Source organism: Opisthocomus hoazin, chromosome 6 (assembly GCF_030867145.1).
Source record: "Opisthocomus hoazin isolate bOpiHoa1 chromosome 6, bOpiHoa1.hap1, whole genome shotgun sequence".
NCBI classification, from domain to species: domain Eukaryota; kingdom Metazoa; phylum Chordata; class Aves; order Opisthocomiformes; family Opisthocomidae; genus Opisthocomus; species Opisthocomus hoazin.
In genome coordinates, this window is record NC_134419.1 from 35,061,681 (window position 1) to 35,078,267 (window position 16,587).

Below are 16,587 nucleotides of genomic sequence, written 5' to 3' on the forward strand. Positions count from 1 at the left end.
CTTGGTGAGCCCCTGGAAGGAGTGCGGTCAGCCCGGCGAAGGGCGCAGCGCGCAGCCAGTGCGATGCTGCCGGCTGTCAGCGGGACAAAACAGGATGTGTTAATAACGTTAAGGTGTCCTTGAGGATCTGCTTGGTGCTGGTTCTTGCTCTGCTGGCTGTCAAGGGTTGGCCTGCCACCACTGCAGCTGGAGTTCAGCTCTTTGTATGCGCTTGCGATACAGTCCTTAATGAGTTGGTGATTTTTCCATTAGGCTCTGTGGGATGGAGAGGGTATTGTGGCAGTGTTAAGATACTCACAGCTTTATGTACTGTGGATGTTAGAAGTAAACATTCTCAAAGGCTTGCCTTGTGACCCTTGATGAGCTTAATAGGTGGCTTCTGGTCATGCTGTATTTTGGCTCCTCTGTGGCACCAAGACTTTAGATACAGAAATAGGTTAGTGGGCCTAACCCAGACTCTGTTGATAATGTAGTGCAAGCTTGCAAAGGGCTACGAGGATGGTGAGGGGACGGGAGCATCTCTCCTATGAGGAGAGGCTGAGGGAGCTGGGCTTGTTCAGCGTGGAGAAGAGAAGGCTGAGAGGGGACGTAATAAATGCTTACAAATATCTGCAGGGTGGGCGTCAGGAGGATGGGGCCAGACTCTTTGCAGTGGTGCTCAGCGACAGGACAAGGGGCAACGGGCACAAATGGAAGCAGAGGAAGCTCCAGCTGAACATGAGGAACAACTTCTTCCCTCTGAGGGTGACGGAGCCCTGGCCCAGGCTGCCCAGGGAGGTTGTGGAGTCTTCTTCTCTGGAGATATTCCAGACCCACCTGGACGCGGTGCTGTGCAGCCTGCTGTAGGTGACCCTGCTTGGGCAGGGGGTTGGGCTAGGTGACCCACAGAGGTCCCTTCCAACCCCAACCATTCTGTGATTCTGTAAAGTGTGTGGTGTAATTGCATTAGGGGCAAGTAACTGTGATTTGAATTAAATCCACTGTAAAGGACGCAGGTGTTCAAGTCAGTTAAGCGTAGCTGTCTGCTGCCACTTCTGTTGTCCTGCTGGCTTCTGGCAGGGCATGGATACCCGTCCGTCTGCTGGCCCCAGGGTGCCTCAGGTATGCTCTCCAGTCTGAAATGGCACTGGATGCTTGTCGTTGGGGTCCTGCCTCTGCTTAACGCCTCCGGAAGGACTGCGAGTAAGACAGCAGACCAAGAGCTCCGGTTTGGAGGGCTACCAGCATGCCTAGGGCTGGGATCCATCATGCCGCTGACTGGAGCCGTACGGAAAAGCCGGCTGTTAGGCTGCGTGCATCGCGTCAGGGTCTGCTGGCTCCCTGTGTGGAGACTCTCCCTGCATCTCTTGCTTGCAGCTCGTGCCTGTGTGTTGGGATGCAGTTGTTGATGACCTGATTGCGTATTTGTCTGTCTGCATGATCCTTGCCTCATTCAACGTGAAGGGCAGATGGTGCTCAGGGATTCGCTACGGCTCTGTAGGCAGAGACTGTTGTTTGCAGGGTCACAAATGTCTTTCCAGCAGATGTTGAAAGCAGTGAGGCGGGGGGTTGTAGGAAAAGAGAGGATGATCTCATGTCTAAGCCGGTCGAGCAGCTGAGTGATGAGCTGGAGAACTGGAACCCTGCCTCTAGGATGCTGGACAGATAACTGAACCAGGCGTCCTGTCCTAGGCCTAACCCATTTTCTTATGTCCACAGGCAGAGCAGCATCCTCAGCCCAGTGTTGTGTGTCTGCTCAAAACGAGTGTGGTGCCTTGCTGGTAGATGAAGGTGCAGTTAGGGGAAACGGCGTATTTTCTGGTTTATGACTTACAAATTTCCTCTTCATGGCAGTGGTTGGGTAGCCCTCACTGTTCCCGTTCCCGGGTGGCCTTTGGAGTTTGCAGCGTTTCCTTGAAAACTGATATGGCAGGGGTTGTTTACCAGGGTTCTCCAGTGTCCTACTTTAAGTAGGCACAGAGTGAAATAAACTTGAGTGTAACAAACCAGCTGTACAATATGCCTATAAACACAACGCCGCTTCCTCCAATCTGCCTGTTGAAGCCACTGCTGGTAGAATTTTAATAAAAATATATAATTGTCATTACAGTAGGAGAAATTACGGTCAATTTTTGTTAGAGATCTTCCTTTAAGCAACTGTTTGCTTTCTGTGGTAAAGATGCCTTGTTCCCCGTGCCTGGCGTTGAGCTGCCTTCAGTGTAAACAAGGAACTGAGTGTATGTTAGTCTTGCTTGTTCAGGCTTCCTTAGCTAAAAAACAAATAAACAAAACCAGGGTAATTTCTAGCCTTGAGCTATTGCTAGGCCTGACAGGATCAAAGAAGGGATAGCATTCTAGTGATGATAATGAAATAAAATTTTTATGGAAATGCCTGCACATCATTGCTCAAGAGCAAGGGTTTTGGGAGTGACATAAATCATCCTTCCTTAGGATTTATTCCCCCCTTTCAAAATCGGGAGTTAGGAATCATTTCCTTGAGACCAAACCCCATGCGGTGCCTTTTTAAATTTTCATTCTGAAGCTGCTGGTGATGGTTCAGGTCGGACCGTGGTCCAGCTGAATTTGAGAGCGGATCTTGTCTCGCAGTTTCTCTGTGTGTTGAAGTGATGCAGAAAGGAATGACCTCTCTCTGTATATCTTACTTTGATGGTTGGAAACACTTCTGAAGTTGAAGGCCCCTGGTGGTCCCTGATTTCAGTAGAAAACTTCACAGAGTGTTCAGAAACCAGCGGTCTGTGAAGAACCTGTTTGAACCTTGCCAGTGGGTACGTGGTTTGGCCAGCAAAGCCTCTTGGGGGTCTCTGCGGATGGCTGGGCGGCCGGGAAGGCTGCACGCTGCTGCTGCTGGAATTAATTCCCTGCCCGGGCTTGCAGAGGGCACCGCTGCTGCTCCGTGGTGGCTGGGCGAGCGGCTGCCGAAGGAGCTCTCCTGTGCTGTTGCTGTCGGCTGGATCTTGGAACTGATTTTCCGTTGTGTTCTTAGGTGCGGTTAGGTGCAACTTTGGGAATTTGCTGTTTGTGGAAAAAGCTTTTGAAGTGAAGGTGGTATGAAAAGCTGCTTTAAAATCGCTGCACGGACCCTTGCTGCGGAGGGTTGCAGCTGACTGGTGCAAGTTGCTGCTGTCGTGCTAGTGTTCTCCAACTGGCTCTTCGGTTCTGAAATTTGTGTCCCTTGGTGAGTGCAGGACTTGTCCTCGTACCTCACCTTATACTGGGAGGAAGATAAAGAGGAGCTTCATCTCAGCCCTCTCCTCACCAAGGGAGCGTCTTAACTTAGAAGCAAAGCACAGGAACCAAGAACTTGTCACGACAGTAAAAGGGCTGTTAACTAAACACTGGTTTTTAGTTATCTTTTTAAACTAGGATTGTAATGCGTGGAAGCATGTACATTGGAATGTATGTAATGGATCAGTGTAATTGCTCTGTTCTTTTGTTTGTTTGTAGAGCTGCTAGAAACACTTGGATGACTGGAATTCAGGATATCTGGTTCGTGCTCTTACCCTGAGGTAGAGGAAATAAGCACAAGAAATTTCTCTAGTTCAGGCAAGTAAATATCTATACCTCCATAGCTTGTATGAAATTAAGTTCTTGGTAGACAGATGAAGTGGGAGAACTGTCCAAAAGTGGAGGAACTGATTTGCTTTGCTACAAAATACAGTTTAAAAGGAACATAAGAATTTTAATAATATTTTTTCATTATTTCATAGCTGTCATACTGAACCCTGCTTTGGAAAACTGGGAAGCCTCTTCTGTGTAGACTTGAAGTAGACTTTTGACAGTTGTCTTGAACAAAAATCAAGGCAAAAATGTCCGTCATAGATCCTTATCAACACATTGTGGTAAGTAGCTTTGAATCTTCTGTCTTGTATAATAGATACTGTCTCGTATAGTGTATCCTACTAGGAGTTACTCTCAGTAGGCACACAGCATTAGAGTTACCATTAATTCCTTAAAGAAATGGTAAGTGTGGTTACAGAAAATTTCTTCAGAAACTTATTTAAATGAAATCTGATTCAGTTTAGCTTTTTGAAAGCACATCATGGCTTAAAAGCCATGTGTAAGTCAAAACGGAGTACAGGCTCCTAACTTCACCTCATGGGTATGGCGTCACAGGGTATTGTTCTAAAGGACTTGCCTGTTCAAAGTGTTTCATCAGAGTGCACGTAGTTCACTGTTTCATACAAGTTTTTCCACACACTGATTGTCACATTGAGCTGTAGTCTGCAGAAGTAACATCATGATCTCAAACGTATCTGATTGGAGTGAGCCAGTTGACCCTGTGGAATTGGGAGAAAAGCAGTTCAAAGCAAATGATTGCTGCTCTGCTGTCAGAGCTGGCCCAAGGGAAGGGTACGACCATGTGAGCACAGAAGTAGGGGCAAGGCTAGGAGGAGCAGGGAAATGGGAGCAGAGCTGCCCTTTGCACGGCCAGCCAGTGGAGTGGCTCAGCAGCTGGTTGAATGCTGGTTTTCAGCTGTAATGCTCACTCGTGTATCTTTGAGTGACTTTCCACAGTAAAGACTGAAATTGCAATTCCTATTCAGACTGAAATCTTGAAACGAGCTGGGTGTGTGCATATCAGGCGCTTTTCGTAACAGTCCCAGAATCTCACGGCAGGAAAAGTGATATGTACTCAAAGATAGTTACCATACACTTGTCACAATGCTGAACTTTTACGCTGCTAAAAATACAGCATACGCTTCCTTGAAATGATCCCTTATCAATTCTGTGGTTCCTGCCCACACAGTCACATCCTTTGTATGAATGTGCAGCCAGCAGATGTCGAACTGGTGTTTTACTCACTCTGTAGTTCTGTGACCGCTGCTGTAAAGACAAGTTTCAGGTTGACGTCTGGATTGCACAGCATTAAAGCAACACACCACCTTCCTCCTCGCCGCATCAGTGCCCTCCCCTGGATGGAATGCCTGGCCTGATCCGTGCCTGGAGGGAAGAGGTCTCTGAGGCACTCGGTTGTGTTTTGTGGAATCATTCACGTAACATCTTTTTTGATACCGATACATATACCGTAATGAACAAAACGCAGCCTTAGAAGTTTGCGTCGCTGCAGTCCTCTGGCAGTGCCGAGCGGCTGCTGGGGGAATGTTCCCAGCACAGGAAGGAACGCTGGTGGTGCCAGAGCTGATCCTGTAATTGCTTGAAAAGTGAATGGGAATCCTCGAGGCTTCTTAATTTGAAAATTGTAATTGCATGGGAAGTTTTACTGAAATTTAGAACAGTTAAGTGCAGCAGGGTCATATCAATGCAAAAATCTTGAAATTTTTTTTAATGACATTTGGCATTAAATGTCTGAAAAGAATTGTGCAGTTTCCGGGAGTCCTCCTTGTGTTTTCCAGTCTCTTTATTTTTCTTTTTTTTTCTGTTTTATGAGAGGCTTGGAATAAAATAAGGTGTTCACAAAGTTACTGCAGGTACAGACAGAAATGACTGTACCAAAAACGTTTTTAGATTTAGGGAATAAAGAATTAAAATGCATAATACATCTTCAGTTACGTTGATAGATTGCTATGTATTATAACAATGGGGTAAAATCACTTCAAGATAAAATTTGTGTGTGTATGCACAAATGTTTGTCTTAATTCATGATATCCTGTGAAAGAGGAGCATGGACTTTATGAAAATCTCTTACTTAAGAAAGCTGGCAGACGTTTTCATTTGTCCAGCCCAGCTGTCAGCTCAAGCATCCTTAATGTTAAGGAAGTAAAAGTAATAAGTGCTTGTTACACAATCTGTCTATACCAGAGCTTCCTGATTGGTATTCATGTGCAAGTATATCTCCTGATTGACTTACCTTCTGTGACTCAGCATTCTGGGATATGAAAAATGTTATATTCAGTGCATGCAAATCCCTCACTTTCTCAGTAAGAGTGGAGAGTAGGTGCTACGGGAGACCTTAGCACGTTGTTCTGCTTCCCAGTCCCCCAGTGGAAAGGCAGTAGTGTTTGTGTACGTACAAATGTGGTGATATGTAAAACAGGAGATCTGATAATCAGGGAAATTTGACTGGGAGGAGAAAGGCACATGGAGGTGGGAGCGGAGCAAAGGAGGCAGGAAGAGGAGTTGGAGATGGAGAGCTGTGGTGTGTGAACAGGAGAAGCTGAACCACGGCTGTGCAGGGTACTTGGAAAACGTTGTGGACTGAACCAGCAGAGAGTGACTGCCGTCCCCAGGAGCTTCTGTAATTGAGAAAACCCATATTCAGAGAGGGCATGTTGACAACTCCTTTCTTTCTCCTTTCTTCTCTAAACTTACGGAGAAAGAGGAAGTGAAGTGAAGCACATACGTAAAGCTGGGTCACTTTGGGTGATAGGATTTAGGTTTTTGAGTTAATTATGAGCTTCTGAAACTTTGAACCTGGCTTAGATTTTTAAAGATATGCAGATGTTGCTCCACTCAGTGTTGCAATGTTGAAGTGATTTATATATCATCATCTCTTTTTCAAAAGTAATTGAGGAGTTGGCAATGTACAGATTTTTATCAAGACTTAAGGTGAACATAAGCCACCTTAGAAAATGCAGCTTAGTCATCTAAACCAGCAAGGGCTGGATTTATAAAGGTATTTAAAGTCAGTATATTTCTTGTGGTATTTTCAGTGGACATCTAACTTTTGCAGAACTTGGGTCTTTCCACAAACTAACCAAAATAATGTTTCTGAAAGTTGTGCTAGCTGTTACTATGGACATTTAGGCCTCTTAATACCCTTAGAAACTGGATCCTAACTGGAAAATTGCCATAATTTCTGATTGCACTGAAGTTGCATGAGGAATGTTTATTTTGGGGTAAGAAAAGATCTAGACTTTTGAGCTTCCTGTGTGTATCTGTGTGGTGTTTTTTGTTTTTTTTTTTTTTTTATGAAGAGGGAGATCATTTGTTTTAATATCTTCTGTTGCAAATGTCTTCCAAGCATGTGATTATGGCCAAATATTAATAACTCTTTAATTATAAGCCTCAGTGTGTTATTTCGGGTGAGGTGCAGGGAAAGAAGATAGTGGTTTTTCTGTCTTGCCAGACCTCTGTGTACTCGCGTTCGTTGCAGAGGATACCAGGTCTTAAACCAGACTTAACTTCCGTGGCAGAGCAACAGCTGGAATGACAGGGCTTGCTGCTTAAGTCAATCAAAAGCAGTTCTCACAGTAGTGTTTGCCGAACAGTTATCAGCTCGTAGTGGAAAGTAGTGACAACCTCTGTACTGCTGAAATGGGAATACACTGGTGGTGGTGGTGTGGCCTGGTTTGGATGGTAGGCATTTTGTTTAGGCATAGGAGTTTCATGAGTAGGACTAGGAGATGCAAGAACATTACTTTATAGGAGTGTGTTTTGTCAGCAAGCATCTCGTAGTATCCCCATTTTACAGCCAGGACTCTGGGGCACCAGAATTGCATGCGAATTCCACGTAGCTGCTGAGAACTAAATCCAGCGCACCCATGTCCCATACTTGTGGCTCCATCCTTCCCTTGGTTGCTAAATGTTCAGTGATCTCTGATTTGTGGTCTCTAGTGAGGACAGGCTCTTTCTTGACAGCTAAGAATAAGGTGAAGGGTGGTTTGTTTATACTTTGGGCTGTTTCTCTTAATTATAAGGTTGTATATGACAAAGGAACGACATCAGTCTGTGAGCAAACTCTGGGCCAGGGCCGCGTTGTGAAACCGACCCTTCAGCGAGCTGACGTGTGTGAAGGTGGCACACTGCTCAAACAGCTTCGAGCACAGGGGCAGTGAGAGGAGTCGTTTTCTGGAGACTCACAGCTTGTAAAAATTCTTGAAGCGAGGCAACGTAGCTGTGCTCGCAGTAGTACCAGCTGTTCCCAGACTGTCACTAAAATCCCTGTTTACTCTGCTGGATGGGAAACTCCGGGCTTGTTTTGCCACGTGGCAGAGGCAGCAGTTTGTTCAGAGAGAAGTCCTCTTCCCGTTTATGCATCAGCTCTGGAGGCTGTGATGCAAAAGGTGATGGGTGTCACAAAATCACTGGTGTGTCTTCGTGCCAGTGCAAGGCAGGTGGGTGAATAGGTGCTGCTTCCTAACAGCTTTGAGTTGGCACATCCAAACCCGTTCTGTGGGGCCTGATACGCTTAAGGGGAGGGAACAGTCCTGGGCTGGGAGAGTCTGGCTTCCCTCTTTACTGTGGCTGGCAAACCACTTGCTGTGCAGTGACCATTTCAGCGTACCACTTGTAAGGTTATAGTTTGCATTGCCACAGTTTTTCCCCCTGCCTGCTGACTTGTTCTTTGAACCAGACAACTACAGCTCATAGGGGAAAAATTACAGAGTTGAAATCTACTGCTGGGCAGACCATCATGAAATGAGCCTCCAGCAGTCGTCACAGCATGTGGGTGATTACAGCCTTAATGAAGGTGCAGCAGTTCAGTGTCTGGGCCGGCCAGTGTCTACGCAGGAGTCACACCCTCGGAATCCCCTTGGGCATTTTCCCCGAGGTTGCAGACCTCCAGACTGCAGACTTGTGGAGGAGTTTGTGCTGGTATCGTTGCCTGGCTTTTAACACACCCTGACTCAACTGTTCTTAAGCATTCGCAAGCCACTGTCTTTAGAATTTGGGTTTGGCTTTTTTCTTTTTTGAGAAAATTGTACATAACCTATAAGAAACTGTCATTTTTTTTGTTGCTTTGTGTTAGAGATCCAGTTTGGTTCTAGTCTCTGGGTGTAAGCGTGTTGTAGATGTGAAATAGTGAGGCTGGGCTGCAACAACCAGTTCTGAAACAGCCAGGAGAACCTCCTGAAGGCCTTGCTGAAGTCTGGCAGTTGAAGCAGCAGTGGCTTAAATGGAGACATGTGCCACTCTTGAACACTGAGCCATGAGTGGGTTGAGGGGTTTTGGTGGCTTATCTGTTTGTCCCTTTAAAAAGGAGTTTAGAAAAGAAAGGGAAGTATCCAGATGAAAACTTAGCAAGAAAGCACCAGGCACAGCCAGAGCAAGTGTGTCCCATGTCCCACATCAAGGGTATTGTCTATCACTTTAAAGAGATTTCAGTGAATTCCCTGATTCTGGTACTTGCCCTTGTTCCTTCTGGGTGGAATATGTTGTAAGACCTGTAGTATGAGTTGTTTTGGTCCTCCTGGCTGACATGCAGTGTTTATTTTAGTGTGTTTCACAGAGTTAGTGGATGGTTAGGAAAAGATAGCAAACATCGCTGTTTCAGTTTTAGAAAGGGAAACCTGAGCTAGGGGTCTATCGCTGCATAGGAGAGGGGACGACCTGCGGTCCTACAGGAGATCTGCTTCTGGCAGAGCGGCCCGAGCTGCAGGAGCCGGGCAGCTTGGACCTGGTGCTCTCCGTTGAGCAGCAGTGCCCTCCTGGTGCCCGATGCGGGAGGGCGAGCTGGGGCCCTCCAGCCTGTCCCGGCGCCAGTCAGCGTGGGTACTGTGGCAGTCCGGCAGCTGCGGTGTCCGAGGGCTGGCTTGAGGATGGCAGCGTAGATGTAAGTGCCGGAGGCGGTTGTGCGAGGCCTGATCCTGGCTCCGACGCCGGGAACTCACCCGCAGGCTCGGTGCTGTGTCCCTGTGCAGGCCGTTGCCTTGCAGCGTGCAGGGGTGCTTCTCAGAAGGGCATTCAGTAGGTCGGTCAAACTTACCACTGTGTAGGCAAAGTGACAATAAATGCGAGTTACTGGCCTCTTGTCATTAAGGTTTTTACTGTTGTTTCTGAATTTCACGCCTTTTGCGACTCCCCTAGTTTGTTCAGGACAGACCTGCTCTTAGGAGGGCAGCTCCAGCTGCCTGCTCAGGCTCCGCAGGAAACGGGACGCTCCAGAAACCGTGTGAAGCTTGCTTGTGAAGGTTTTAACAGCTTGCTTTCACCTTCCTCCGTTGTCTTACGGGCACTTGCACTTTGAATACTGATGTATACGGAAGAGATCTGTTCCATGCGTTACTAACTAGATCCTTGGCGTGTGCAGGATGCATGTGTCTGTTCCAGAACATATGTTTTGAAATAATTGCACCCATTCTTTTTACTGGGGGAAGGTAATTACAAAGACAAGCACATTGTATAATAGCCCCCTTTTTTATTTTTTTCCTACCGTACCAAGGTGTCCCTGACTGACTAAATGCCTTAAAGCAGGTTCTGTGGAGAGGAGGAGTGTTATTCATTAAGATTAGTAGGTGTGGCTGCAGGAAAATCAAGCAGCGCTGGTATAAGGTCTGACCTTTCAGTAAAGCTACGGGGTGCAGTGCAGCTTTGAGATGCTCTATCCAGTATGAGCTTCACTTACGTTTTGGCTGGGTGATTTCTCTCTCTGTTTTTGGACAAAGTGAAACCTGTTTTGGTAGGTGGTTTTTGCTGCTGGAGCTTAATCACCTCTAACTCTCTGACTTCCAGGTGGAGCACCAGTATTCACACATATTCACTGTGACAGTAAGGAAAGCCACCAATGTCACAAAAGGAGCGATTGGTGACATGCGTGAGTATTACTCTTTCTATTCTGCCTCTTTCTTCCAGGAGACTGTTGCCGTAGGCCGGGGGAGATGACACATCAAGCTTGTCATACAGTCAATGTTTGTTACTGAGTTGGTGGCTTTTTTGTTTGTCTTGCTTGTTAAAGCTCGGGCAAGGTACCCATTTCATCGCTCACTCATTCTAACTCAGAAAGCAGATTTGCCGCTCCTTTCCATTGATCCAAAAGAGCAGAGTGAGTTGTAAACAATTTTCCAACAAGCAAGCAACACCTACACTTCGTTTTTTGGCTCAGTCGGAAGTGCTGTTCTGTGTAGTGAAACTGGCAATTGCTGTATCTTCAAAAGGCTGTGGTTTGGTGGTGGGAACGCTTAAAAAGAAAAAAGCCCAGAGCTCTGCTGAGTCAATGCAGCGAGAAGGAAAAAAATCTGAAACAGATAGCAGAGCTTATGGTGGAGAGCTGTGCAGGACACCAGCGCTGCTTCTCCTTTCTCTGAGGCTTCCGAGCCACCGGGCTCAGTAGCTGAGCTGGAAGCCACTAGGAAGAATGACCCGTGAAAACACTTTTCTGCTCTTCAGGGGGTGAGAGAGAGAGAAATACCTCGGCTGAGTCTGTGAAAAGAGCATTCCTGCTGCCTGGATGATGGGCGGGTTGCTGTCGGGTCGCCTCTGCGCCGTGCCTCATGCGCAGCCCGCGGCCGCCAGCTGGGCTGCGAGTGTGTGCCCGGCTCCTGCGCGCCCGTCGGGCTCGTTTGACGGCCGTGGTTGCTCTCCCAGCACGCTCCTGGAAACTGATTTCAGGTCAAATAAGGCAGCTGCTCTGACGCTCGGCTTTGCTTTAGCGGATTAACAGCTGGGGTTTTTAGTATCAGCAGTAGGCACTAATTACAAACTTGGGGGTAGGAGGGAGGGGCAGTTGGGAGGAAAATTAATGGAAAGAGAGAGACAGGTTCTGGGACACAGAGGTCTCTGGTGTGAGACGGTGTGGGGGACATGGGAAGGGAATAAAGGGGGTTGAAGTGAGGACCCCATGAGGTGATAGTAAAGGGAGAGTGGAAAGGGTGAAGAAAGGCAGAATATCATGGTGTGCCTCCCCCTCCACCCAGCACAAGTATGGCCCTGTAACAGAAGTCCCAAATATCTATTAATATAGTTGGGTTTTTTCCAGACAAAATGCTTATCTTACAGAATCATCAAAACCGAGAAGCTCCCCAGGAAGAACTTTTTATTTTGATAAAACCTGACAGAACTGTGCTCAAGGGCCCCTGAAATCTGCTTGGTTTCCTGTCTGAGGCAGCTACAATGGCTCCGAAGCCCGAGGCACCCAGAGTCTGGAGGCCTGGCAAATCCCTCAAAGTGGAAAAAAAACAGATGGTTGCTTCTGGCTTTGGGAAAGTGAAAAATGTTTTTATATCACATCTATATACAAAACGTGGTGTGTTGTAGGCTGGAAGCTATTGGGTCAAATCAGTAATCATGTGAAATGCTTAAGAAAGATGCATGATGCTGTGAGCGGTGGAGGGCCTTTAGGTGATTGTGCCAGCCTATATATCTAAATATTTTTGTTTGTTTGTTTTGTCAAAACTGTAACTTGTTGAAGGAATTTCTGAACTTTTACACTGAGCTGCTGATCTGCAGGATAGGATTCACTACCAGGGAGGGTGGTTATGAGATGCTGTGGTTGGGGTGGGTACCGGGGCGTCGCTCTCCCATGACAGACACTACCAAGCAGTTGGCTCTTCTGGTAGGTTTCTCCTGGTTTATTTTGCTGTTGTTGCTCCACTTTGTGTAGACAGTGACTGCTCTGTGGTCAAGAGAGGTAATTTTACGTTATGGTGGTGATGGGGGTCCTGGGGACATGAGAGACTTTGTATAATGTTTTGATTTTTTTTTTTCTGTTACAAGGCTTTCTGGAATAGCTGTGAAAGATCTGAGTAAATCTAAGTTTATCAAATGTGTGGAAGTGCTTAGAATTTTGCCTCTGCTCAAGGAGTTTTAGGTGAGAGGTCTAGTGTGTGTGGTGCCCCATCTCTGTGGGTGGGCATGGAGGGCCTGGCTTCTCTGGCATAGCTATCCACACCATTGTCTCCTCAAGCCTAGGCTGGGGAGGCAGGCAGTATTTTAAGCAAATTTTCCAAGATTTCTTGAGCTCTTCATTAATGGAGAGCATAAATAGTTGTGTCATCCCTTAAACTAGGTGATAGATGCCCACTACACCGTCACTTCCACAGACACTGCGTTTCCTTGAGGGAACAGTTCACACGAGCAGCACTACTGGTTCAAGGCGTATTTTTTAGTGTCCTGGCTGATCTGGGTCGCTGGAACAACAGAGAAAGCTGGAGCTTAGGATAGCTTCCAGCCCTCCATTTTTATTTTGTTTGGCTGAGATTTCCCATTGTTTCTGTAAGCTTTAAAACTTCTGTAGGGTGTTCTGACAAAGACAAGCAATCAAATCTGAATCTGGGTCATCCCAGGGTCTGAGCAGCTAAGCTACAGTAGCTGCTTTTGTTTCTCGCTGATAAGGCGCATCAAAATAAAAGAGAACAGCAATAATTGCATCATAGAAATTTTCCATGCAAATGCTTGTCAAATATGACGGAAGTTGGTGTACTTACACCAGTTTGTCGTTCTGTGACTGTGTGATAAAGGAGAATAACTGTAAGAACGCGTGACCCGGGGTGTCTGGGGGCGGGGGATGTTTGGAGAGCAGATTCCCTCTTTCCCAGGAGTTCAGTCAAGTCTCTTGTTTCAGGTGGCTGCCCACTTACTGCTGCCTTCCTGTAGGAGTACTTCCTCTACTGATTTCGCTTAGTTTAATCTCTGGTGTCCCTTTCAAGGTGACCCTCACATCCTAGGTACCTTCCTGTCAACGTCCGATCAATGCAGCCGTATCTTTACAAAACATTTAAATTCTGTTTCATTGGCTGCTGCTCTAATAGCTGCGCTCAGCTCTGCTGGCAAAGCCTCTTTACAGGCTGGAAGGCTGGAGGTGAGCAGCTGCAGCAGATGTGTGGTGGGTTGGCCTTGGCTGGCCACCGGCTGCCCATCAAGCCGCCGTGTCACTCCCCCCTCCATCAACAGGACAGGGGCAGAAAATACAACGAGAAGCTCACGGGGGGCCGAGATGAGGACAGGGAGGTCACTTACCTGTTACTGTCACAGGCAAAACAGACTCAGTTTGAGGAAACTAAGTTATTGCCATTTAATTGTAACAGAGCAACAGAGCAGAATAGTTAGAAATAAAACTAAAAAACCCTTCCCCCTCCCCCCCCTTTCTTCCCAGGCTCTGTGTCACTCCTGACTCTTCAACATCCTCCCCAGGTGATGCAGGGGCACAGGGAATGGGGGCTGCATCCAGTTCACAACATGTCTCTGCTGCTTCTTCCTCCTCGCACTTTTCCCCTGCTCTCACATGTGGTCCCTCCCACAGCTTAAACTCCTTCATGACCTTCTCCAGCGTGGGCCCTTCCGATGGGCTGCAGTCCTTCACGAACTGCTCCGACATGGCTCCTTTCCACGGAGTGCAGTCCTTTGGGAGCAGGCTGCTCCAGCGTGGGTCCCCCCATGCCACAGTGCCTGCCAGAAAATCTGCTCCGGCGTGGGCTCTGTGCAGGCTGTGGCTGCCTTCGGGGCATGCCTGCCTGCTCCAATGTGGGATCTCCACGGGCTGCAGCGTGGATCTCTGCTCCACCATGGTCCTCTGTGGGCTGGGGGGGTGTGACCTGGGTGACTGCGGGGGAATATCTGCTCCGGCGCCTGGAGCACCTCGTTCCCCTCCCTCTTCACTAACCTGGTGTCTGCAGAGTTGCTTCTCTCACGTTTTCTCCTTCCTCTCACAGCTGCTGTCCCGTGTTTTTCACCCTTTCTTAAATACGTTGTCACAGAGGTGCCGCCAGTGCTGCTGGTGGGCTCAGCCTTGGCTTGCAGCTGGTCCGTCTTGCAGCCAGCTGAAGCTGGCTCTGTCGGACACTGGGGACAGCTTCTGGTGTCTTCTCACAGAAGGCACCCCTGCAGCGTCCCTGCCCCCCTGCTGCCCAAAACCTGCCATGTAAACCCAGTACGAGATAGGATATCGCAAAATCTGTGCGGGTTTGGCGAGGATGTGATCATCTTAATTGCTAGCTTTCTGCTGGTCGCAGGGGTCAAAAGACCTTGTAAAATCACTTCTTTGGCTGGAGTTTTTGGAAAAGATCTTGCTTCTAGTTCAGTGAGTTCTTATATAGAGAATGTTTAGTTTTGAACCTATTCCAGATACCACATCATACCATAAAGCCTTTCCTTCCATAACGGTACAAGAACTTGTAAAAAAAGACCAGAATCTCAAGCTGCGGCATTCTGGAAGAGAAGTGCTTTCAAACTGTGGTGGTTCTTCCCATAGGATGTCTCCTCTTCTGGATTTTCAGGGGGATTGGTGGAAAACTGGGCCAAAGGAAGTATTGTAAAATTTGTCTTGCATCTTTAAAGATCTGTTTTTCTTTATTTCTGTAAGTATACTGGCTGTCAAAACAGTTGCTAGCATCTACAAAGAAAACCAGTTGTATGACTCTACTCTTAATGATCACCAATCTTGCTTAATCCTGTTTAGGATTTGCAGCTTTCATTTGCTTCATCTACTTTTGATGTTACGACAATAACCAGTTCTGGGCATTTTAAGGAAACAGTCTTTTCTTAAAAATAAAAACGTCTAAAGTTTGGATAGCTCCTGGCACTAGTACTCAGCTTCTATCCCGGTTTCTGTCCACCCAGTTGGAATGAAGGATGCATTCCCACTGCAGTTAGGCTGCTGTGAGCTGTAGCTCTTGGTGTTGAAGCTGGTGTCTTTAAAGCCAGAGTCAGAGCAGTCTCGTGCAGTTTAGGAATGTGTATGCAGCGTTTTAGATCTGAGCTGGCTGAAAGGGAAGGAATGGGAGATTTGCCTGTTTGTGTTAGAGCAGGGACACAACAGTCTGTGTTACAGCAGCCGTTCAGGGCTAATCCAGCTGTTCTCTGGACCACAGCTGGCTGGCCTTGCACCCTGACTTAGCTACAGTATACTTGATCTAGCTGTGGAAATGTCATCGGAGAATGCTCTTCCTGCAAGGCTGTGAAGCAGGACCTGATTTTTGCAAGGGAGCTCTAAGAGGAAAACAAGCCAAACTCCTCCCCTTTGCCAGGCTGACAGCCTGGAGAAAGTAGGTCAGAGCTGGTCAATCTTCCAGGTCCTACAAGCTGCAGATGCAGATCTTCACGTGGGCAGGAGCCACAAGATGTACTGCCTGCCTGACAGAGCAAAGCAGAGGGGGAGCGCTGGAAGTATCTTGCAGGAAGGACGTAGAAATGTTCCCGTATGGATGCGTGCTGCTCCAGTCTGTGCTAGGGTGACCTGGATGGGCAACTGAGTCCCAAGATGACCAAGCTCTGTGGGCTTCAGCAACTGCTTTTGGGTTGACTCTTCCAACAGCCCTTGTACTTGCCCTGTTGCTGATCGTGTCCTGTAGTGGTCTGTGCTCCATCACCAGCCGCGGCAGCTGCCTGGCTCTATAGCCGTAGGCTGGTACTGAAATATATCCTTGAAAGCTGCATGTCCTCAAAAATGAACAATGCTGCTAACAACTGCTCGTGAAATGTCTGCTGCAGATCTCAGTCTAACACTGAGGCAGCTATAGCCATGATTTCCGTTTCCTAGACACGTGCAATATTTTTGCCCCATTGTAGGGTTAGCCAGAAGGGGTGCTGGGAGGTGGAAGCTGTGTTGGAAACCAGCTCGTGTTCTGTGATAAAATGGATCCAGAAAATGCTGCTCTTTATAGTTGCAAATACATCTTTTCGATGAGAACCAAATTCTGTCTCCGAATACTTGCCATGCAGTAACTGGGGAGGGGCTGTTTCTGTAAAATGAAGTGAAAACTTGTTTTCATCGCAGAGGAATCCGTAATGGTAACATCAAAGCAGCCATGCTGGCTTAGACCGAGCATCCATCTTGCCTGATCCTCTGACTGAAGGGCCTCCTTGCCTCCCTGCCCTTGCCGTGCTGTGACCAGCTGCCGCCCCAGGAGAGTGGAGCTTGCTGGTGATCAGGAGCTGTTTCTGGTCCATGTGTTGTCATGTCTCCAGGCAGAACTTTGTGGTGGGGCTGTGCTGCAGGGCGTTGTGGACACCACTGTTTCTCCAGTTTGAGCC

At 47.5% G+C, this 16,587-nt stretch overlaps 1 protein-coding gene across 3 annotated transcripts in view; it reads left to right on the forward strand.

Annotated features, from left to right (window-relative positions):
- The window catches only part of PLA2G4A (phospholipase A2 group IVA), a 75,460-nt gene that overhangs the window by 10,903 nt on the left and 47,970 nt on the right, over positions 1-16,587 (forward strand). For all 3 annotated transcript variants that reach the window (XM_075422731.1, XM_075422732.1, XM_075422733.1), the window contains exons 2-4: positions 3,445-3,543; positions 3,708-3,839; positions 10,354-10,435. In XM_075422731.1, coding sequence (XP_075278846.1) covers positions 3,807-3,839; positions 10,354-10,435 — 115 coding nt within the window. In that variant the 5' untranslated portion in view covers positions 3,445-3,543; positions 3,708-3,806. The remainder of the gene's footprint in view (positions 1-3,444; positions 3,544-3,707; positions 3,840-10,353; positions 10,436-16,587) is intronic.